Consider the following 22022-nt stretch of genomic DNA (forward strand, 5'->3'; position numbering starts at 1 on the left):
CTTACAATCACAGTGGAGGGCAAAAATTCCTTTGTTGCTAAGTAGAATGGTTGTTAAGGGAGTTTTGCCCCCATTTTTTTGGATACGGTTGTTAAGGAGGAATCATTTCAGTTGTTAGTAACATGGTTGTTAAGTGAATTTGGCTTCTCCACTGACCTCGCCTTAACAGATTAATAGAATAGAATAGAATTTTATTGGCTAAGTGTGATTGGACCCACAAAGAATTTGTCTTGGTGCATATGCTCTCAGCGTACATAAAATAAAATATACATTTGTCAAGAATCATGTGGTACAACACTTAATGATTGTCATAGGAGTCAAATAAGCAATGAAGAAGCAATATTAATAAAAATCTTAGAATATAAGCAACAAGTTACAGTCATACAGTCAACATGGGAGGAAATGGGTGATAGGAAGGATGAGAAAAACTAGTAGAATAGAAGTGCAGATTTAGTAAAAAGTCTGACAGTGTTGAGGGAATTATTTGTTTAGTAGAGTGATGGCATTCAGAAAAAAAACTGTTATTGTGTCTAGTTGTCTTGGTGTGCAGTGCTCTGTAGCGACGTTTTGAGGGTAGGAGTTGAAACAATTTGTGTCCAGGATGTGAGGGGTCAGTAAATATTTTCCCCACCCTCTTTTTGACTCGTGCAGTCTACAGGTCCTCAATGGAAAGCAGGTTGACAGCAATTGCTTTTTCTGCAGTTCTGATTATCCTCTGAAGTCTGTTTCGGTCCTGTTGGTTGCAGCACCAAACCAGACAGTTATAGAGGTGCAGATGACAGACTCAATAATTCCTCCGTAGAACTGGATCAGCAGCTCCTTGGGCAGTTTGAGCTTCCTGAGCTGGCGCAGAAAGAACATTCTTTGTTGTGCTTTTTTGATGATGTTTTTGATGTTAGGTGACCATTTTAGGTCTTGAGATATGATAGAACCTAGAAATTTGAAGGTCTCTACTGTTGAGTTGAGTTGAGTTAAGAGTTGGAAGGGACCTAATATGTCATCTAGTCCAACCCCTCCTCCCCCACACACACACCAAAGCAGGAGACCCTACACCATTTCTGACAAATGGCAGTCCAACCTCTTTTTGAAAGCCTCAAGTGATGAAGCTCCCACAACTTCTGAAGGCAACTTCTGCTCCATGGGTTGATGACTTGCAATGTCAGAAAATGTCTCCTTATTTCCAGGTTGAATCTCTCTCCTTGATCAGTTTCCATCCATTATTCCTTGTCTGGCCTTCAGGTGCTTTGGAAAACAGGTTGACCCCCCTCCTCTCTGTGACAGCCCCTCAAATATTGGAAGACTTGCTATCGTGTCTCCCCTGGTCCTTCTCTTCACTAGACTAGTCATGCCCAGTTCCTGCAACCGTTCTTCATATGTTTTATCCTCCAGTCCCCTAATCATTCTGGTTGCTCTTCTCTAGAGTCTCATCATCTTTTTTATAGTGTGGTGACCAAAACTGGTTGCAGTATTCTAGATGTGGTGTTACTAAGGCTTTATAGGATGGTATTACTTCATTTGATCTTGATTGTATCCCTCTGTGAATGCAACTTAGGATTGTATTGGCTTTTTTGACTGCCACCGCACACTGTTGGCAGATGTCTAACTGGTTGTCCACTGCAGAGTGGAAGTGGCACAGTGGTTAGAGTGCAGCACTACAGGCTACTTCATCTAACTGCTACCACCGGCTCAAGGTTGACTTAGCCTTCCATCCTTCCAAGGTGGGTAAAATGAGGACCCAGATTTTTTGGGGCGATAGGCTAATTCTGTAAACCACTTAGAGAGGGCTGTAAAAACAATATGAAGTGGTATATAAGTCTAAATGCTATTGCTTGTCAGATGGTGACAAAAGGGCATCACTTAGAACATGGAATAATAGAGTTGGAAGAAACCTCTGAGGTCTTCTAGCTTGAGCAGGACACCCTTTTTCATTATCATTGCAGATAAATGATAGTCTAATCTCCTTTTGAAAGCCTCCAGTGATGGACCATCCACAACTTCTGAAAGCAAGTTTATCTTCTCACCATTAGGAAAATCCTCCTTGGTTCTGGGTTGCTTCTCTCCTTGGTTAGTTTCCATCTATTGCTTCTTGTCCTGTCTTCTGGTGCTTTGGAAGACAAGAAGCAATGGAGCAAGGAGAGAAGCAACCCAGAACTAAGGAGGAATTTCCCAATGGTGAGAGCAATCAAACCAGTGGAGTAGCTCGCCTTCAGAAACTGTGCCCCCAAAATACTGCAATGGTACATGGCAATTGGCAAGGGTCTGAATTTTGGTCATGTGACTATAGAGATGCTGCAAGGATTGGAACAGGGGTTCTCAACCTTTCTAATGTCGTGACCCCTTAATAAAGCTCCTCATGTTGTGGTGACCCCCAATCATAAGCCTTGCGCCAATTCTTCCAACAGAGCTTTAAGCTGATTGGCGGGAAGGTCAGTGGGACACCTCCTCTGTAAACGCCTGATTGGTCGGATAGTAAAAATATACTCCAAAGTGCCAGAATAGAAGCTATAGTTCCCAACACCATGGGAAATTTGTCTTTTCTCATGGTCCTAGGCGACCCCTGTGAAATGGTCATTCAACCCCAAAAGGGGTCCCGACCCACAGGTTGAGAACCACTGCATTGGAAGTTCAAAAAATGGCCGTAAGTGACTTTTTCAATGCCATCGTAACTTTGAATGGCCTCTCAACAAACTGCTGTAAGTCAACGACTAGCTGTAGATCAGGGGTGGATTCTAACTTAGCTCGCCACTAGTTCGCTTCCTCCCACGCTGCGTGGTGTGCATGTGTAGTACCAAAAATTTGCAAAAAACTCCAGAAAAACCAACCCCCAAAATAAGATGATGGAGCATGTGCAGTGCTGGGACTTGGCTTCTGCAAATATGCAGAAGGAAAAAAACCAGCAAAAAATTCCAAAAAAATTGCCCCCCAAAAATCAAAAAAAGAAAAGAAAAAAGCAGGAGGTATCCATGGACAGGCACCGACAGAACTGGCTCTATGACATCACTAGCAGTTTGCTACCAGTTCGGGCGAACCGATGCAAACCAGGAGGAACCCATTTCTACTGTATTTGGGTAATGCCCATTGACTCACCTGGGATTGGGATGAGAATTGAACATCACAACACCACTACACGTCTGTGTGCATAGCAAACCAGGGCATTTTAATGGTTCCTATCAGTGCTGCTACATCCCCACCAGGGAGTGAGTATCAAACACGTCTGGGTCTAATAACCTGTCCATAAAATTGTTATCTCTAAGTGGGGAGAGTGTTTCTTGCAAGAGGCCGATTAGAAAAACCCAAGAAGGGATGGAAAATAGCGGGTTTCACCACTCGTTTTTCTAAAGAGCTTAATTGGATTTGTCTTTCTAGATAAGCTGAGGACAAGACCAGGCTGCATGATCCCTTGTGTCTACAATTTACAAAAAATGACTCTAGAATTTGAAAAAGAGCAATGCAGCGATGCAAAATGCGAGGGATGGAGGGGAGAGTAGGTTTTCGGGTTTTCTGACAAGAGGAGGAGGTGATAAAAAGGCATTTCAAAATTCAGAAAAACCAAACAAGTGATGCGCAGGGGAGTCAGACCGAGCCCTGATCGTGAGCTGAAGGGAGATAGTTCAAAACCCCTTTCATTTAACTGAGGTGGAACAGATGCCTGGCAATCAGATTTTTATTTTTATTTTGAGCTTCAGCAAAACCTCTGTTTTTGTGGTGCTCTGTCATCCTGTGAAGTCTTGGCAAAAAAAGAAAAGAGAGAGAGAAAGGGAAAGAGAAAGAGGGAGGGAGGGAGGAAGGAGAAAGATTAGGGAAGAGGAGAGAGAGGGGAAGGGAGGGAGAGAGGGAGGAAGAAAAGGAAGGGAGGGAGGAAATAATTTATATAAAGCACTATTTCTCTACCTTGGCAACTTTAAGATACTTTCATGCACATTGGGGTGTGACTCTGTCAGTTTGTAGTTTTTATAAATAAATTTAATGCAGACTCTTCTTTAAGTCGGATCAACTTAGAGGAGAGCTGTGTTTCTGGCTAGTGCATTGTGGGTTGGATACAGGCATGGTATTCACTTACCCCCAAGAGTTTGAAGGGAATGGAGATTTTGCAGTATCCTTCCTCCAAGAGTGTGGAGGGAATGGATATTTTGCTGTATTCTTCCCCTGGAGCAGAGAGGGAATAGAGATTTTGCTGTATCCTTCTCCTGGAGAGGGGTATGAATGGAGATTTTTCAATATCCTTCTCCCCAGTGAAGAGCTACCAAACTTTTTACTACTACACTATGGGCATGACTTATGCAGGACGCCCTGCATTTTCTTTCAACATCTTTCAGTGCAAATTGGGTGCTCTGGGGAAGAGCTCCATTTTTGCTACACCACTGCGTACCCCCCTTCCCCGCGTTGGGGCAGTAGCCCACCCCTGCTTACCCAAGGAGTGGGGAGAGAATGGGGATAAACATATATCCATCCTAAGATAAAATACAGGAAATAGTATAAGGGCAGACTAGTCTTCAGAGAGGGGCGGCATACAAATCTAATGAACTATAACTATAGATGGACCATGAGGTCTTTTTGTTGTTATTCTGCTATTCTGACATCAAGTAAAAATGCCAGGTTGCTTACAATGAATAAAGATTTATTTTAAAGCTCCAAACTCTCTGTCCCCAGACAACTACAGTAAATGCCATTCCTTCTTTGCAGGTGACTCACAAAGGGATGACATTTCTTGCACAACTTTTATATCTCTTCAATCTCTCTCTGTCTCTTTCCCCCACCACCCCTAGACTTCCTTAATATAGGCATCAGCAAAGGAAGGTTACATATTTAGGGAAGATGAATGCTACTGTTATGTGTCTGGCATGTATGGAGGCCAGTGTGGGAAAGCAATGTAGGTTCGCTGGACCATGGGGAAGGGCCTTCTCTGTGGCTGCCCCAGCTCTATGGAACCAACTAGCCCCCAATGTCTGTACTGCTCCCACTGTGCTGGCCTTCTGTAAGACCATGAAAATCTGGCTTTGCCAACAGGCCTGGGGAACATGAATTGTATATCTTTCATGGCCAAACTATGAATGGTGTGCATGTGATTATGACTCTTTTTATACAAATGGGTTTTATTACGGGGTTTAGTTTTAGATATTATATTCGACTTCCTCTTATTGCTTGTATCTTTTTGTATTGCATTTTATTATTTTGTAAGCTGAAAGGGATCAGATCCTGTGGCCTAGAGGTTAATTCTCTGCCTTACAAGGCAAAGGCTGCAAGTTCAAGTCCCAGTGAGGGTATGGCTAGCTGATGAGGCCAGAACAAGGCCGAAATAGATCTATCCTAGTCTCCCTTAATTTTGAAATTCAGCAAAAACACCACAAGTAGAATTCTTCTTCAATCAGTTACAGGCAGCAGTGAACAGTTAGTTTCATTTCAGCAGAGTTCAGAGTGGAAAAGTGCAGAGTGGAGACTGGAGCCACACCGAAACTTAAGCTTAAGGTTTCAGTTTCAATTCTCTGCACAGACTCAGTGGTTAGTTCCCATTGGCTGACCTAGTTGCTGTGCCTATTCATTGGCTGATTTTGTTACAAAGATGGGTTCTCCTTCATTACAGGTCTTCAAACAGACACTGGATGGTCTAATGCAGAAGGTTTTTGGATTTTTTCAGGAGTCTGTTAACTAAAAAAATTAGTTAAATATGAGTCAGTTGACAAAGCATCCAAATTTTGATTGTATGACCACAGGTATGTGCAGTGGTCATAAGTGTGAATATTGGTTTTAAGTCCCTTTTTTTTTCAGAGCCATCGTTGTAATTTGAGGACTATCTGTATCTGTAGCTTAGTTCCCTTGTCTTTTAATTTCAGATGTTGATTATTTTCTGGTACGTAAGTGGATAGCTGTATTTATATTTTAGGTCTTGATTATCATTGTTGCGGCTTATTCTGCTTGATTTTATAGAACCCGGGGGAACCGTGTGATAAAAGAAGAATATATTATTGCTGTATTTTTAATAGGCCTCTGTAGGAGGCTTAGCTTCACCATGACAGAGCCTTGTGGTCCAAAGGCACCACTCACTATTCTCTTAGCTGGAATAATTCTCTTTAATCCTCCCTAGGCTTTTAATAGCCTTTGAATAATCCTCTTTTTCCAGCCCTCTCTGTCTTTTGCAAAATCCAGGAAAACCTTCTGTAGAATTATATCATCTGCACAAAATCCTATACTGGAGATCACCAGTAGACCGTGAAGTGAGGCCGTAAAATGCCACCAGAACTTAAATATGAGATAAACGTATACAGGTTAAGTCCTTGACTTCTGACTCATAGATGAGACCAAAGTTTCCACTGTTGAGCAAGACAGTTGTAAAATGAGGACCCAGACCTTGGAATACTAATATCAAATGACCTAAGTGCTAAAGCCCACTGCAACAATATCGCCCAAAAAGGCTTCTAGAGTTGTTAACCTGATCCTACGCAGCTTCTGCTCCGGCAATCTCACACTACTCACCAGAGCCTACAAAACTTTTGCCAGACCCCTCCTTGAATACAGCTCATCTGTCTGGAACCCATACCACATCTCGGACATCAACACCCTAGAAAATGTCCAAAGATACTTCACTAGAAGATCCCTTCACTCCTCCACTCGAAACAGAATATCCTACGAAAGCAGACTAACAATCCTAGGTCTAGAAAGCTTAGAACTATGACGCCTAAAACACGATCTGAGTATTGCCCACAAAATCATATGCTGCAACGTCCTGCCTGTCAATGACTACTTCAGCTTCAACTGCAACAACACAAGAGCACGCAACAAATTCAAACTTAATATTAATCGCTTGAAGCTTGACTGTAAAAAATATGACTTTAGCAATCGAGTTGTCGAAGTGTGGAACTCATTACCGGACTCAGTAGTGTCAAACCCTAACCCCCAACATTTCTCCCTTAGACTCTCCACGATTGACCTCTCCAGGTTCCTAAGAGGTCAATAAGGGGCGTATATAAGTGCACTAATCTGCCTTTCGTCCCCTGTCCAATTGTCTCTCCTTATCTCATATATCATATATCTTTTCTTCCTTTAAATATCTTCTCCTCTATTTTTATATCTTCTCTTTATATATAATACTTCATGTCTATTCTCTTCAATATGTATTGTGTATTTATTTATTTATTTATTTATTCATTCATTCATTCATTCATTCATTTATTTATTTAGTCCAATACACAATGAGGGTTTTAGTGGGTATATATCTATATACACATAGTAAAATACATGATGAAGGTTATAGAGGAGATACTCATAGTAAAATATATCTAAGAAATAATAGAAAAGACGATATAGTAATAGAACACAGCAATGAAAGAATAGAAGAAGAGATATAGGAATAGAAGAAAGGTATGGGAGATATAGGAGAGCAATAGGACAGGGGATGGAAGGCACTCTAGTGCACTTGTACTTGTACTGTAAATTGTTTGGGGCAATATGCTAACTCTCTGTAAACCGCTTAGAGAGAGATGTAAAGCACTATGAAGCGCTATATAAGTCTAAATGCTAATGCACATGGAAAAAAGACCTTGAAAAAGGTGATCCTGGCAAATTTCTTCCATGCTGCTGTCAAAAATATCTGGATGGTGGTGGTTAGGGAGGCTGGCTTCACTGAAGATTCATGCTCACACTTACTGTTTGATTGGCCAACAAACCCGCCTTACCTGAACCACATGGAGAATTTATGGGACACTGCTAAGAGAAAGATTAGAGACATGAGACCAAACAATGCAGAAGAGCTAAAAGCCATTATTTAAGAATCCTGGTCTTCCATGGCACCTCGGCAGTGCCGCAGGGTGATAGCTTCCATGCCACGCCACATTGAGGTAGTAATCGATGCAAAAGGGGCCCAAACCAGGTACTGAGTACATATGCATGCTTATACTGTTCAGAGGTTCGATACTGTCCTGTGTACAATCTTTGTTTTATTGATTGCATGTAATATTCTAATTTTCTGAGTGTGGATTTGGGGTTTTCATAAGCTATATGCCATAATCATCACAATTATGACAAATCACAGCTAGAACTATCTTGTCTGGCATGTAATGAGTCTCTTTCCTGATACGTTTTATGCTTAAGACCTTCTACAAGAATGGTGGAAGGTCTTAAGCATAAAACGTATCAGGAAAGACTTAATGAACTCAATCTGTGTAGTCTGGAGGACAGAAGGGAAAGGGGGGGGACATGATTGAAACATTTAAATATATTAAAGGGTTAAATAAGGTCCAGGAGGGAAGTGTTTTTAATAGGAAAGTGAACACAAGAACAAGGGGACACAATCTGAAGTTAGTTGGGGGAAAGATCAAAAGCAACATGAGAAAATATTATTTTACTGAAAGAGTAGTAGATCCTTGGAACAAACTTCCAGCAGACGTGGTAGATAAATCCACAGTAACTGAATTTAAACATGCTTGGGATAAACATATATCCATCCTAGGATAAAATAGAGAAAATAGTATAAGGGCAGACTAGATGGATCATGAGGTCTTATTCTGCCGTCAGACTTCTATGTTTCTATGTTTCTATGTTTCTCATATATCAAATTTAATCTTTTAAGTTGCATTACTGAAATAAATGAATTTTTGCACAATTATCTAATTTTTTGAGTTTTACCTGTACTCAGTATTAAAGAAATATATTTAAATAGTTCTCAGGGAACTTCTTGGCCGTATATGTAATAGGAGGAATATCTGAAATGACAACAAATAAAAGCTCATCATAGTTTACCCTGTTAGTATGAATGGGTGATGGGTGGGTGGTTTTCTCCTGGTAGGAGCCAGGGTGGCACAGTGGTTAGAGTGCAGCACTGCAGGCTGCTTCAGCTAATACCTACGAAACTAGACTTACAATCCGGGGTCTAGAAATCTTAGAACTACGACGCCTTAAACATGATCTAAGTATTGCGCACAAGATCATATGCTTCAACATCCTGCCTGTCAACAACTACTTCAGCTTCAACCACAATAACACAAGAGCACGCAACAGGCTCAAACTTAATATCAACCGCTCCAAACTTGACTGTAAAAAATATGACTTTAGCAATCGAGTTGTCGAAGCATGGAACTCATTACCAGACTCCGTGGTGTCAACCCCCAATGTTTTTCCCTTAGACTTTCCACGGTTGACTTCTCCAGATTCCTTAGAGGTCAGTAAGGGGCAAGCATAAGTGCACTAGTGTGCCTTCTGTCCCCTGTCCAATTGTCTCTCCTATATTTTATATATCTTTTCTCCCATCCATATATCCTTCCTCTACTCTTCATTGATGTATTCTATTCTCATATCTCTTCTTCTATCCCTTCCCTGATATTTACTACTACACGTTTTTATTCTCCTTAACTTTCAATTTGTATTGGACTAACTAACTAACTAACTAACTAACTGAATGAATAAATGAATGAATGAATGAATGAATGAATGAATGAATAAATAAATAAATGAATAAATAACTGCTAGCTGTAGTTCAGCAGTTCAAATCCTACCACTGGCTCAAGGTTGACTCAGCCTTCCATCCTTCCAAGGTGGGTCAAATGAGGACCCAGCACTATAAGTCTTAATGCTTTTGCGATTGCTATAGTTCCCTGATTAATGGACTTGTATGCCACCCCTCTCCAAAGACTCGCCAAAGATTTGCCTTGTCAGTGTTGGCTGGTTGTTGGCCAAGAGGTATTTCATTCTTTTATTTTTCTCTGAAGCCTGGTAGGTGAAAAAAATCTCCCAACAGACAAATCAGAAGTTCGGAAAAATGCATTTCTGGTTTGCTGTTGTGCTGTATTTTGCACTTTGGAGGGTTCAGGGAACCTTCCTTGAAGCTCCAGAAGGCAAAAAATAGCACAACAGCAAACCAGAAATGCATTTTCCCAAACTTCTGATTTGTCTGTTGGGTGATATATTTTTTTTGCCTCCGGGACTTCAGGAAGCTTCCCTGAAGCGTCCAGAGGACAAAACTGCTTTTCCCAAGGTTGAAAATCATCTGGCCAGCACACGCATGCGCGCTGGAGCTGAAATATGGCAAAGTCTTGCATCCCCTCTGATATGGCTCTACGTACCATAGGTTTGCCATCACAGAACTAGTCTAAATTAAGAGACATTCAGGATTGATTGATTGATTTACTTACTTACTTACTTACTTATTTATTTATATCCAATACACAATAAGGGTTTTAGTGGGTATATATCTATATCCACATAGTAAAATACATGATGAAGGTTATAGAGGAGATACTCATAGTAAAATATATTTAAGAAATAATAGAAAAGAAGATATAGTAATAGAACATATCAATGAAAGAATAGAAGAAGAGATATAGGAATAGAAGAAAGGTATAGGAGATATAGGAGAGCAATAGGACAGGGGACGGAAGGCACTCTAGTGCACTTGTACTCGCCCCTTACTGACCTCTTAGGAATCTGGATAGGTCAACCATAGATAATCTAAGGGTAAAGTGTTGGGGGTTTGGGGATGACACTATAGAGTCCGCTAATGAGTTCCACACTTCGACAACTCGGTTACTGAAGTCATATTTTTTACAGTCAAGTTTGGAGCGGTTAATATTAAATTTAAATCTGTCGTGTGCTCTTGTGTTGTTGTGGTTGAAGCTGAAGAAGTCGCCGACAGGCAGGACATTGCACCATATGATTTTGTGGGTAATACTTAGATCTTGTTTAAGGCGTCTTAGTTCTAAACTTTCTAGTCCCAGGATTGAAAGTCTAGTCTCATAGGGTATTCTATTTCGAGTGGAGGAGTGAAGGGCTCTTCTGGTGAAGTATCTTTGGACATTTTCAAGGGTGTTAATGTCTGAGATGCGATATGGGTTCCAAACAGATGAGCTGTATTCGAGGATGGGTCTGGCAAAAGTTTTGTAAGCTCTGGTAAGTAATGTGAGATTGCCAGAGCAGAAGCTACGTAGGATTAGGTTTACAACTCTTGAAGCCTTCTTAGCTATATTGTTGCAATGGGCTTTGGCACTTAAATCTTTTGTTATTCGTATACCAAGGTCTTTAACCAAGTGGGGATTATCTGTGATAATTTGATTATTCAGTTCGTATTTGGAGTTCAGATTCTTCTTCCCAATGTGTAGGACAGAATCTGCAGCCCATGATTTAATTTGCATGATAAATTTTTTGGAGCACCCTTTACTACTTACCTTCCAGCTTTCTTGTTTAGCCACAAAAAAAATCAATTCTTCACTTGGAAGGAGCCTTTAATATACACAACTTTTTCCTGTGGCATCCATATTTCACTGGTATACTGAATGGGGGTATGAAGGGATAGTTTGTTAAACACATAATAGGTTTCCAGATCAATGGTGGGTTGTTGCTTTTTTAAATGTCTACTTATTTGCAACTCCGTTTTGCAAAATTGATTGGGAATTGGGGCCGAGGCCAATGGGATGTCAGGAAAAGGGTGATTTCCTAAATTCCTTGCAAGTACACACAGGGAAAGGGGCAGGAGTTTATTTGGGCCCTTAAAATATCAAAGCAAACTTGAAAAATAAAATAGTATTAGCGTTTAGGCTTACATATAGCTTCACAGTGCTTTACAGCCCTCTCTAAGCGGTTTGCAGATTCAGCAAATATTGCCCCCAACAATCTGGGTCCTCATTTTACCCAGCTCGGAAGGATAGAAGGCTGAGTCAACCTATGGGCAGAAGATGATGGGTAGAAAGTTATAAAGAAATGGTGACGCTTCCTCCTCCATTAATTCAACTCAAGACTTAAAGGAAGTAACCAAAATTTTTCTATCAGACATTTTCTCCCACTTATGACTGTATGACTGTAACTTGTATCCTTTTATGATTTATATTGATTGTTTCCTAATATGATTTGATTGCTTATTCGTACCCTATTACTATAATTGAGCGTTGTACATTATGATTCTTGACTAATGTATCTTTTCATCTATGTACATTGAGAGCATATGCACCAAAGACAAATTCCTTGTGTGTCCAATCACACTTGGCCAATAAAGAACTCCTATTCTATTCTATTCTATTCTATTCTATTCTATTCTACTCTACTCTACTCTCAATAAAAATTCCTATTCTATTCTATTCTATTCTCAATAAAAATTCCTATTCTATTCTATTCTACTCTACTCTACTCTCAATAAAAATTCCTATTCTATTCTCAATAAAAATTCATATTCTATTCTATTCTATTCTATTCTATTCTATTCTATCCCATCCCATCCCATCCTATTCCATCCCATCCCATTCTATTCCATTCCATTCCATTCCTGCTGTCCAAGGATTTGTTACAGGTAGTCCTAGACTTACAACAATTTGTTTAGTGACTGTTACAACAGCATTGAAAAAAGTGACCTATCGTCGTTTTTCACACTTACAACCTTCCCAGCATCCTCGATGATCATGTAATCAAAATTCAGATGCTTGGCAACTTAGAGAATTCTGGGAGTTGAAGTCCATACATCTTCTAGAGGCTTAGGCTGAGAAACACTGGATTAGAGTGGGGTGATCTATAGGCCTCCAGGGCAATCTGAGGAATACGACAACAAGATGGTGGATGAAATTTCCCAAATGGCACTAAAGGGAGATATTGTGGTTATGGGTGATTTCAACATGCCTGATGTTGACTGGAATATCCCCAGTGCCCTTACATGCAAAAGTAAGAATATAGTAGAGGCCTTTACAGGAGCAGCTCTGGCACAGCTGGTTAAGACACCAACTAGAGGGGAGAATATTCTAGATTTAGTTTTTACGAATGGGAATTGGGTTTCAGAGGTCAAGGTGGGAGAAAATTTAGGTTGCAGTGACCATCTATGTTTGTGGTTTGATGTAAAAACTCATTGTGAGCAATCCTATAATGCAACCAAAGTATTGGATTTCAGAAAAACAAATTTTAATGCAATGGGGGAATATTTAGATAATGAATTAAAGGGGAGGGATAAAATGGCAGGAGCGAGAACCCAGTGGACTGTATTAAAAAAGGCCATCTTAAAAGCCACTGGACTGTATGTAAGACAACTAAAGGTAAAAGGAAGAAGAAACCACTATGGTTTAGCAATGATGTAAGGGCTATGGTCAATGAAAAAAAGGCTGCCTATAGGAGGTATAAAGAGTCTGGAAGTATAGCTGATAGGGAGGTGTATAAAATGAGACAGAAGGAGGCGAAACAGATAATATATGCTGCTAAAGCCTCAAAAGAGGAAGAAATTGCCAAATCTGTAAAGAAGGGGGATAAAACCTTCTTCAGATATATTAGTGATAGGAAGAAGAAAAACTGCAGCATCACGAAGCTTAGTACCGGGAATAATACATGCATTAATGGGAATAAGGAGATCTCTGACCATTTCAATAGCTACTTCTGTTCAGTTTTCTCAAAAGACACCTTACAAAATAATACTATAGAGGGATATTGCATTGCTTCCAGCTGTACGGATTCAGCTCCAGTGATCTTAGAAGCCGATGTCTTAGAAGAACTTGAATGATTAAAGATAAATAAGGCAATGGGTCCAGATGGCATCCACCCCAGAGTTCTTAAAGAACTCAGATCTGTCATTGCTACCCCCCTGACTGATTTGTTTAACCAATCCTTGTTAACAGGAAAAGTTCCTGAGGATTGGAGAATGGCCAGTGTTGTGCCTATCCACAAGAAGGGCAGTAGAGAAGAAGCTGGTAACTACAGGCCAGTTAGCTTGACATCAGTGGTAGTTAAAATGCTGGAGACTCTACTCAAAAAGAGGATAAATCAGCACCTAAAAAACAATAACTTATTGGACCCAAATCAGCATGGCTTTACTGAAGGCAAATCGTGTCAGACTAATCTCATTGATTTCTTTGACTAGGTCACAAAGGTGTTGGATGAAGGTGGTGCCATGGATATTGCCTACCTGGACTTCAGCAAAGCCTTTGATACGGTTCCACATAAAGAGCTGATAGATAAATTAGTGAAGATTGGACTTAATCCCTGGATAGTTCAATGGATTTGCAGCTGGCTGAAGCGTAGACATCAGAGAGTTATTGTTAATGGCGAGTATTCTGAGCAGAGTCAGGTTACAAGCGGTGTGCCACAAGGATTTGTTCTGGGTCCTATTCTTTTTAATATGTTTGTGAGTGACATAGGGGAAGGTTTGGTAGGGAAGGTTTGCCTATTTGCCGATGACTCTAAAGTGTGCAATAGGGTTGATATTCCTGGAGGGCTCTGTAATATGGTAAATGATTTAGCTTTACTAGATAAATGGTCAAAGCAATGGAAACTGCAGTTTAATGTTTCCAAATGTAAAATAATGCACTTGGGGAAAAGGAATCCTCAATCTGAGTATTGTATTGGCAGTTCTGTGTTAGCAAATACTTCAAAAGAAAAGGATTTAGGGGTAGTGATTTCTGACAGTCTCAAAATGGGTGAACAGTGCAGTCAGGTGGTAGGGAAAGCAAGTAGGATGCTTGGCTGCATAGCTAGAGGTATAACAAGCAGGAAGAGGGAGATTATGATCCCGCTATATAGAATGCTGGTGAGACCACATTTGGAATACTGTGTTCAGTTCTGGAGACCTCACCTACAAAAAGATATTGACAAAATTGAACGGGTCCAAAGACGGGCTACAAGAATGGTGGAAGGTCTTAAGCATAAAACGTATCAGGAAAGACTTAATGAACTCAATCTGTATAGTCTGGAGGACAGAAGGAAAAGGGGGGACATGATCGAAACATTTAAATATATTAAAGGGTTAAATAAGGTCCAGGAGGGAAGTGTTTTTAATAGGAAAGTGAACACAAGAACAAGGGGACACAATCTGAAGTTAGTTGGGGGAAAGATCAAAAGCAACATGAGAAAATATTATTTTACTGAAAGAGTAGTAGATCCTTGGAACAAACTTCCAGCAGACGTGGTAGATAAATCCACAGTAACTGAATTTAAACATGCCTGGGATAAACATAGATCCATCCTAAGATAAAATACAGGAAATTTTATAAGGGCAGACTAGATGGACCATGAGGTCTTTTTCTGCCGTCAGACTTCTATGTTTCTATGTTTCTATGTTTCTATGTTTCTATGTTTGTATGTTTCTTTGTTTCTATGTTTCTATGTTTCTATGTTTCTATGTTTCTATGTTTCTATGTTTCTATGTTTCTATGTTTCTATGTTTCTATGTTTCTATGTTTCTATGTTTCTATGTTTCTATGTTTCTATGTTTCTATGTTTCTATGTTTCTATGTTTCTATGTTTCTATGTTTCTATGTTTCTATGTTTCTATGTTTCTATGTTTCTATGTTTCTATGTTTCTTTGTTTCTAGAGTGTGTGAAGTGAATTGTTCTTTATCCCCAATTTAATTTTAAACTGTCCTCCAGAACACAAAGCAGCTCTTTATGGTTTTTCTCGTCTGATTTTCCCCTTCTCTTCAAATACAGTGTGACTTTAATTGCTCTCTGGAGATCATTTGATATTAATTTCACATGACTCCGGGGAAAGGGGCTGAAATATAGAGATTGGCAAAACCAAAGAAATTGGACAGAAACTGGAGAAATAAATTTCTGCCTGCAAATGAGACAGGCTTTTGGGGATTTAGACAGCTGATGGCTAAAACAAGAACTTTGCGGCCTCCAGCAAATACTGAATTGGCTTGTGTGAAAAAAAAGCCCTCACTTCCTGTGAATAGGCATTCCACAAGTGTTCAATCATTTGATTTTTTTTAAAAAGGGAAGGTTTTCAGACAGTGTTGGGGTGTGTGTTAAGTACCACACTTGCCTTACAGTATTTGCAAGATAGCCAGTAGTTAACGAAAGGATTTTGTTAGTTGGACATACACACAATTCAGTAGCATAGGAACATAGAAACATAGAAGACTGACGGCAGAAAAAGACCTCATGGTCCATTTAGTCTGCCCTTATACTATTTCTGTATTTTATCTTAGGATGGATCTATGTTTATCCCAGGCATGTTTAAATTCAGTTACTGTGGATTTATCTACCATGTCTGCTGGAAGTTTGTTCCAAGGATCTACTACTCTTTCAGTGAAATAATATTTTCTCACGTTGCTTTTGATCTTTCCCCAACTAACTTCAGATTGTGTCCCCTTGTTCTTGTGTTCACTTTCGTATTAAAAACAGTTCCCTCCTGGACCTTATTTAACCCTTTGACATATTTAAATGTTTCAATCATGCCCTCCCTTTTCCTTCTGTCCTCCAGACTATACAGATTGAGTTCATTAAGTCTTTCCTGATACGTTTTATGCTTAAGACCTTCCACCATTCTTGTAGCCCGTTCAATTTTGTCAATATCTTTTTGTAGGTGAGGTCTCCAGAACTGAACACAGTATTCCAAATGTGGTCTCACCAGAGCTGTATATAAGGGGATCACAATCTCCCTCTTCCTGCTTGTTATACCTCTAGCTATGCAGCCAAGCATCCTACTTGCTTTTCCTACTGCCCGGCCACACTGCTCACCCATTTTGAGACTGTCAGAAATCACTACCCCTAAATCCTTCTCTTCTGAAGTTTTTGCTAACACAGAACTGCCAATGCAATACTCAGATTGAGGATTCCTTTTCCCCAAGTGCATTATTTTACATTTGGAAACATTAAACTGCAGACATAGAATGGAATGTCTATGGCCGAGGTCTTCAAACTTGGCAACTTTAAGGTTTGTGGACTTCATAACTCTTAATGGTAAGAGAAGGGGATACATTAGTTGCCCCATGCCTGGTGACAGAGATAGGTCTTCAAGGTTGTGCGGAAGGCGAGGAAGGTGGGGGCAGTTCGGATCTCCGGGGGGAGTTGTTTCCAGAGGGCCGGGGCCTGTCTTTGGACCCGTTCAATTTTATCAATCTCTTTTTGTAGGTGAGGTCTCCAGAACTGAACACAGTATTCCAAATGTGGTCTCACTAACACTCTATACAGCGGGATCACCCTGCGAGAGCAGTCATGGGCTTCCCTAGGTATGCCCATGTTAAACCAACACTCCGCAGTCTGCATTGGTTGCCGATCAGTTTCCGGTCACAATTCAAAGTGTTGGTTATGACCTATAAAGCCCTTCATGGCATCGGGCCAGAATATCTCCGGGACCGCCTTCTGCCGCACGAATCCCAGCGACCGGTTAGGTCCCACAGAGTTGGCCTTCTCCGGGTCCCGTCAACTAAACAGTGCCGTTTGGCGGGACCCAGGGGAAGAGCCTTCTCTGTAGCGGCCCCGACCCTCTGGAACCAGCTCCCCCCAGAGATTAGAACTGCCCCCACCCTCCTCGCCTTAGAAACATAGAAACATAGAAGTCTGACGGCAGAAAAAGACCTCATGGTCCATCTAGTCTGCCCTTATACTATTTTCTGTATTTTATCTTAGGATGGATATATGTTTATCCCAGGCATGTTTAAATTCAGTTACTGTGGATTTATCTACCACATCTGCTGGAAGTTTGTTCCAAGGATCTACTACTCTTTCAGTAAAATAATATTTTCTCATGTTGCTTTTGATCTTTCCCCCAACTAACTTCAGATTGTGTCCCCTTGTTCTTGTGTTCACTTTCCTATTAAAAACACTTCCCTCCTGGACCTTATTTAACCCTTTAATATATTTAAATGTTTCGATCATGTCCCCCCTTTTCCTTCTGTCCTCCAGACTATACAGATTGAGTTCATTAAGTCTTTCCTGATACGTTTTATGCTTAAGACCTTCCACCATTCTTGTAGCCCGTCTTTGGACCCGTTCAATTTTGTCAATATCTTTTTGTAGGTGAGGTCTCCAGAACTGAACACAGTATTCCAAATGTGGTCTCACCAGCATTCTATATAGTGGGATCATAATCTCCCTCTTCCTGCTTGTTATACCTCTAGCTATGCAGCCAAGCTGCATAGCTTGGCTGCATAGCCTTTCGTAAACTCCTTAAAACCCACCTTTGCCATCAGGCATGGGGGAATTGAAACATCTCCCCCGGGGCTATACAGTTATGTATGGTATGCTTGTGTGTATGTTTGGTTTTAATAATGGGGCTTTTAGTGTTTCTTTTAAATTATTAGATTTGTTACATATTGTTTATTATTGCTGTGAGACGCCCCGAGTCTACGGAGAGGGGCGGCATACAAATCTAATAAATAAATAAATAAATAAATAAATAAATAAATAAATAAATAAATAAATAAATAAATAAATAAATAAATAAATAAATAAATAAATAAATAAATAAATAAATAAATAAATAAATAAATAAATAAATAAATAAATAAATAAATAAATAAATAAATAAATAAATAAATAAATAAATAAATAAATAAATAAATAAATAAAAATAAATTAATAAATTTGGGAGCCAGTAGTTTTAAAAAGGGGGAAATTTGTTGCTGTAAGTAATATATTTACAACAGCAACAACCAGATAGCCAGCCAGGTGCAACGAGCTTTTGCTTAATTTAACACACCGATGTTACTTAACGTTCCCAAGGTATCACAAGCCAATTAAACACGAGCTAATGTTCCCCTTGACTCCTACGGTGATGTTGCCACAGCTCTCCCAGGTCCTCTGCGTCGCCGGCAAACTGTTTTTTTAAAAAGAGGCTGTAAAAACCTTAAGCTGATGAAATTCATTGTCTCCGGTTCTCCCGATGGCATTTGTAAATCGGGAGCAGATTAAGACCAACCTGCATGTATGTTAGCAGGATAATGGGGCATCAAACTTGACTTTATTTTTTAAGTATCTTTTAATGTAATTTTTTTATTGTTTCTCCACAATTTCCATATATACATCAATGCATATATCTTAAAATATGTCAGTAACAAGTATATTATTCAAAGTGTTGGTTATGACCTATAAAACCCTTCATGGCACCGGACCAGATTATCTCAGGGACCGCCTTCTGCTGCACGAATCCCAGCGACTGGTTAGGTTCCACAGAGTGGGTCTTCTCCGGGTCCCATCAACTAAACAATGCCGCTTGGCGGGACCCAGGGGAAGACCCTTCTCTGTGGCCGCCCCGGCCCTCTGGAACCAACTCCCCCCAGAGATTAAAATTGCCCCCACCCTCCTTGCCTTTTGTAAGCTATTTAAAACCCACCTCTGCCATCAGGCATGGGGGAATTGAGATACTCTTTCCCCCTAGGCCTGAGATAATCTGGTCCGGTGCCATGAAGGGCTTTATAGGTCATAACCAACACTTTGAATTGTGACCGGAAACTGATCGGCAACCAATGCAGACTGCGGAGTGTTGGTGTAACATGGGCATTTTTGGGGAAAGCCCATGATTGCTCTCGCAGCTGCATTCTGCACGATCTGAAGTTTCCGAACACTCTTCAAAGGTAGCCCCATGTAGTGAGCGTTACAGTAGTCAAGCCTCGAGGTGATGAGATCATGAGTGACTGTAAGCAGTGACTCCCGGTCCAAATAGGGCTGCAAATGGTGCACCAGGCTTTGTTTGCAGTCACATCACAATGCTGGCTCATATTCAATTTAGTCATCTGTGGCAGAAGCCTATTCTGGGATTTGCACATTTTGACATCACTGTCGCAAGAAGCCGATTGATTATTTCTCCCAGGTTATGAATGCCTTGGGGGTGTGATGGCTCAGTGGTTAAAGATGCAGAGCTTATCAGGAAGAAAGGTGGCAGCCTGGGTTTGAGATACAAGTGCTGCCTGATGGGCTCCCGTTCCTTGCTCCAGCTCCTGCCCATCTAGCAGTTCAGAAACATGCAAATGCGAGTAGCTAAATAGGTACCACTTTGGTGGGAAGGTAACAGCATTCTGTGTGCCTTGGCATGTAGTCCTGTTGGCCACCTGACCACAAAAGCATCTTTAAACCAGGGATAGGCAAAGTTGGCTCTTCTATGACTTGTGGACTTCAACTCCCAGAATTCCTGAGCCAATCATGCTAGCTCAGGAATTCTGAGAATTGAAGTCCACATGTCACAGAAGAGCCAACTTTGCCTACTCCTGCTTTAGACAACACTGGTCCTTTAGCAAAGAATTATTTAGAATTCTTTATTCTTTATTGGCCAAGCGTGATTGCACACACAAGGAATTTGTCTTTGGTGCATATGCTCTCAGTGTATATAAAAGAAAAAGATACATTTGTCAAGAATCATGAGGTATAACACTTAATGATTGTCATAGGGGTCAAATAAGCAATGAGGAAACAATCAATATTAATAAAAATCTTAAGCAACAAGTTACAGTCATACTGTCATAAGTGGGAGAAAATGGGATGAGACAAAACTAGTATTAATAGTAGTGGAGACTTAATAAATAGTTTGACAGTGTTGAGGGAAATATTTGTTTAGAGTGATGGCATTCAGGAAAAACCTGTTCTTGTGTCTAGTTATGGTGTGCAGTGCTCTGTAGCGACATTTTGAGGGTAGGAGTTGAAACAGTTTATGTCCAGGATGTGTTCTGTCAAGCTCTCTGGTAGAATCCTCCCAAAAATGCACAGATACAATTTCAGACACACACACGTTTGAAAATTCAAAACAATGTTCTTTATAATGAAAATTCACTTAACCTAAGCCCTCTTTTGGTATAGCAAAGAGCACTGGTCTCCAAACAAACTGGTAATTTGTACAAGTCCCTTATCAGTTCTGTGATACTTAGCTTGCAGCTGTGAGGCAATTCACAGTCCTTCTTCTTTCACAAAGTGAAACACACTTTGCTCTGGGTTAGTTTCAAAGTGGGGAAAAATCAGCACACAAAGATCAAAGTCAGCAAAGCAGTCATGAAACACAATGATCAGATAATCCTCCACAATGGCCAAACCCACAGGCTGCTATTTATAGCAGCCTCACTAATTACCACAGCCCCACCCAACCACAGGTGGCCTCATTTTCTTTGATAATAATCTCTCAGTTGTTGTTGCCTATGCATCGCTCTCCACATGCGTGGCTGTATCATTAACTCTTGTTCTGAATCCAAGGAGGAGCTAGATAATTGATCTCCTTCTGAGCTGTCTGCCACACTCTCCTCCTCCCTGTCACTCATGTCGTCTTAGTTAGAGGAGCCTTCATCAGCAGATTTCACCGGGGGGCAAAACAGGCCTGCAACATGTGGATGTGTCCCCCACATCCACAGTCCTTGGGGCAGGAGCTGGGCCAGAGCTGACCACAACAGGATGCAAGGGGTCAATAAATATTTTCACAGCCCTCTTTTTGACTCGCGCAGTATACAGGTCCTGAATGGAAGGCAGGTTGGCAGCAATTGTTTTTTCTGCAGTTCTGATTCTCCTCTGAAGTCTGTGCCGATCTTGTTGGGTTGCAGAACCAAACCAGTGCAGATGACTGAATGATTCCTCACATTGGGTCACAACTGGACAGGGGAAACCTTTACCTTTATCTTTTATGAATGTTTTGCTTCTGATTCTCCCTCTCTCTCTCTCTCTCTATAGGTGAAAGAAGACTGGAAATATGTGGCCATGGTCATTGACAGAATATTCCTCTGGATGTTTATCTTAGTCTGCTTGCTGGGAACCGTGGGACTTTTCCTCCCGCCTTGGCTAGCAGGGATGATCTAGGAACAGCCCAGCCTGGAAACCGGAATCGATTAAGTTCAGCAGATGGAAGTCCACCCTGGAAAGCCCAAGCTTTCATCTTGGGCTGGCTGCTATTCATAATATACCATCACATCAGCGCATGACTTTTTTCCTAGAAGCTCCGGGATTGCCTTCCAAGGTTGCGTCATTTGCCTAAAACCATGGTCATCCTCTATATCTCTTTGAGGGGGTCGGGGTGGGAGGGAAAGGGCTGGTTCCAATTGCATGATGGCATTAGTTGTCCTATTATAATCCTGAGAATCCAAAGGAGGTTCCCTTAAGGAACTGCCAACATAAAGGCACTCAAGAGTCCAATTCAGCCCGTGGAGAAATACTACGCTCGGCTTGAGTTGAAGCTCTCCAGAACTGTATGGGGTCTAAACGAAAGGTCTCGGGCACGCCTCCTTGGGCTAAAAGTAAGGCACGTGGCCAACTAAGGTGATGGATTTTGATGATTGTGATTTTGGGGGTGGGAAATGAAAAGTCAAGGATTCGGGAGAAAAGCATCCCAACTTTCCAGTAATAGAAGAAAATAGGTCACAGGTCGGTCCCTGCTGGGT

At 40.8% G+C, this 22022-nt stretch overlaps 1 protein-coding gene across 1 annotated transcript in view; it reads left to right on the forward strand.

Moving 5' to 3' along the window:
• Positions 1 to 21444, forward strand: part of CHRNA4 (cholinergic receptor nicotinic alpha 4 subunit) — a 104964-nt gene extending 83520 nt beyond the window's left edge. The window contains exon 6 of the mRNA XM_070744462.1: positions 21319 to 21444. Within this exon, the coding sequence (XP_070600563.1) occupies positions 21319 to 21444 (126 nt within the window). The remainder of the gene's footprint in view (positions 1 to 21318) is intronic.
• The last annotated feature ends 578 nt before the right edge of the window (positions 21445 to 22022 follow it).

Source organism: Erythrolamprus reginae, chromosome 3 (assembly GCF_031021105.1).
Source record: "Erythrolamprus reginae isolate rEryReg1 chromosome 3, rEryReg1.hap1, whole genome shotgun sequence".
NCBI classification, from domain to species: Eukaryota; Metazoa; Chordata; class Lepidosauria; order Squamata; family Dipsadidae; genus Erythrolamprus; species Erythrolamprus reginae.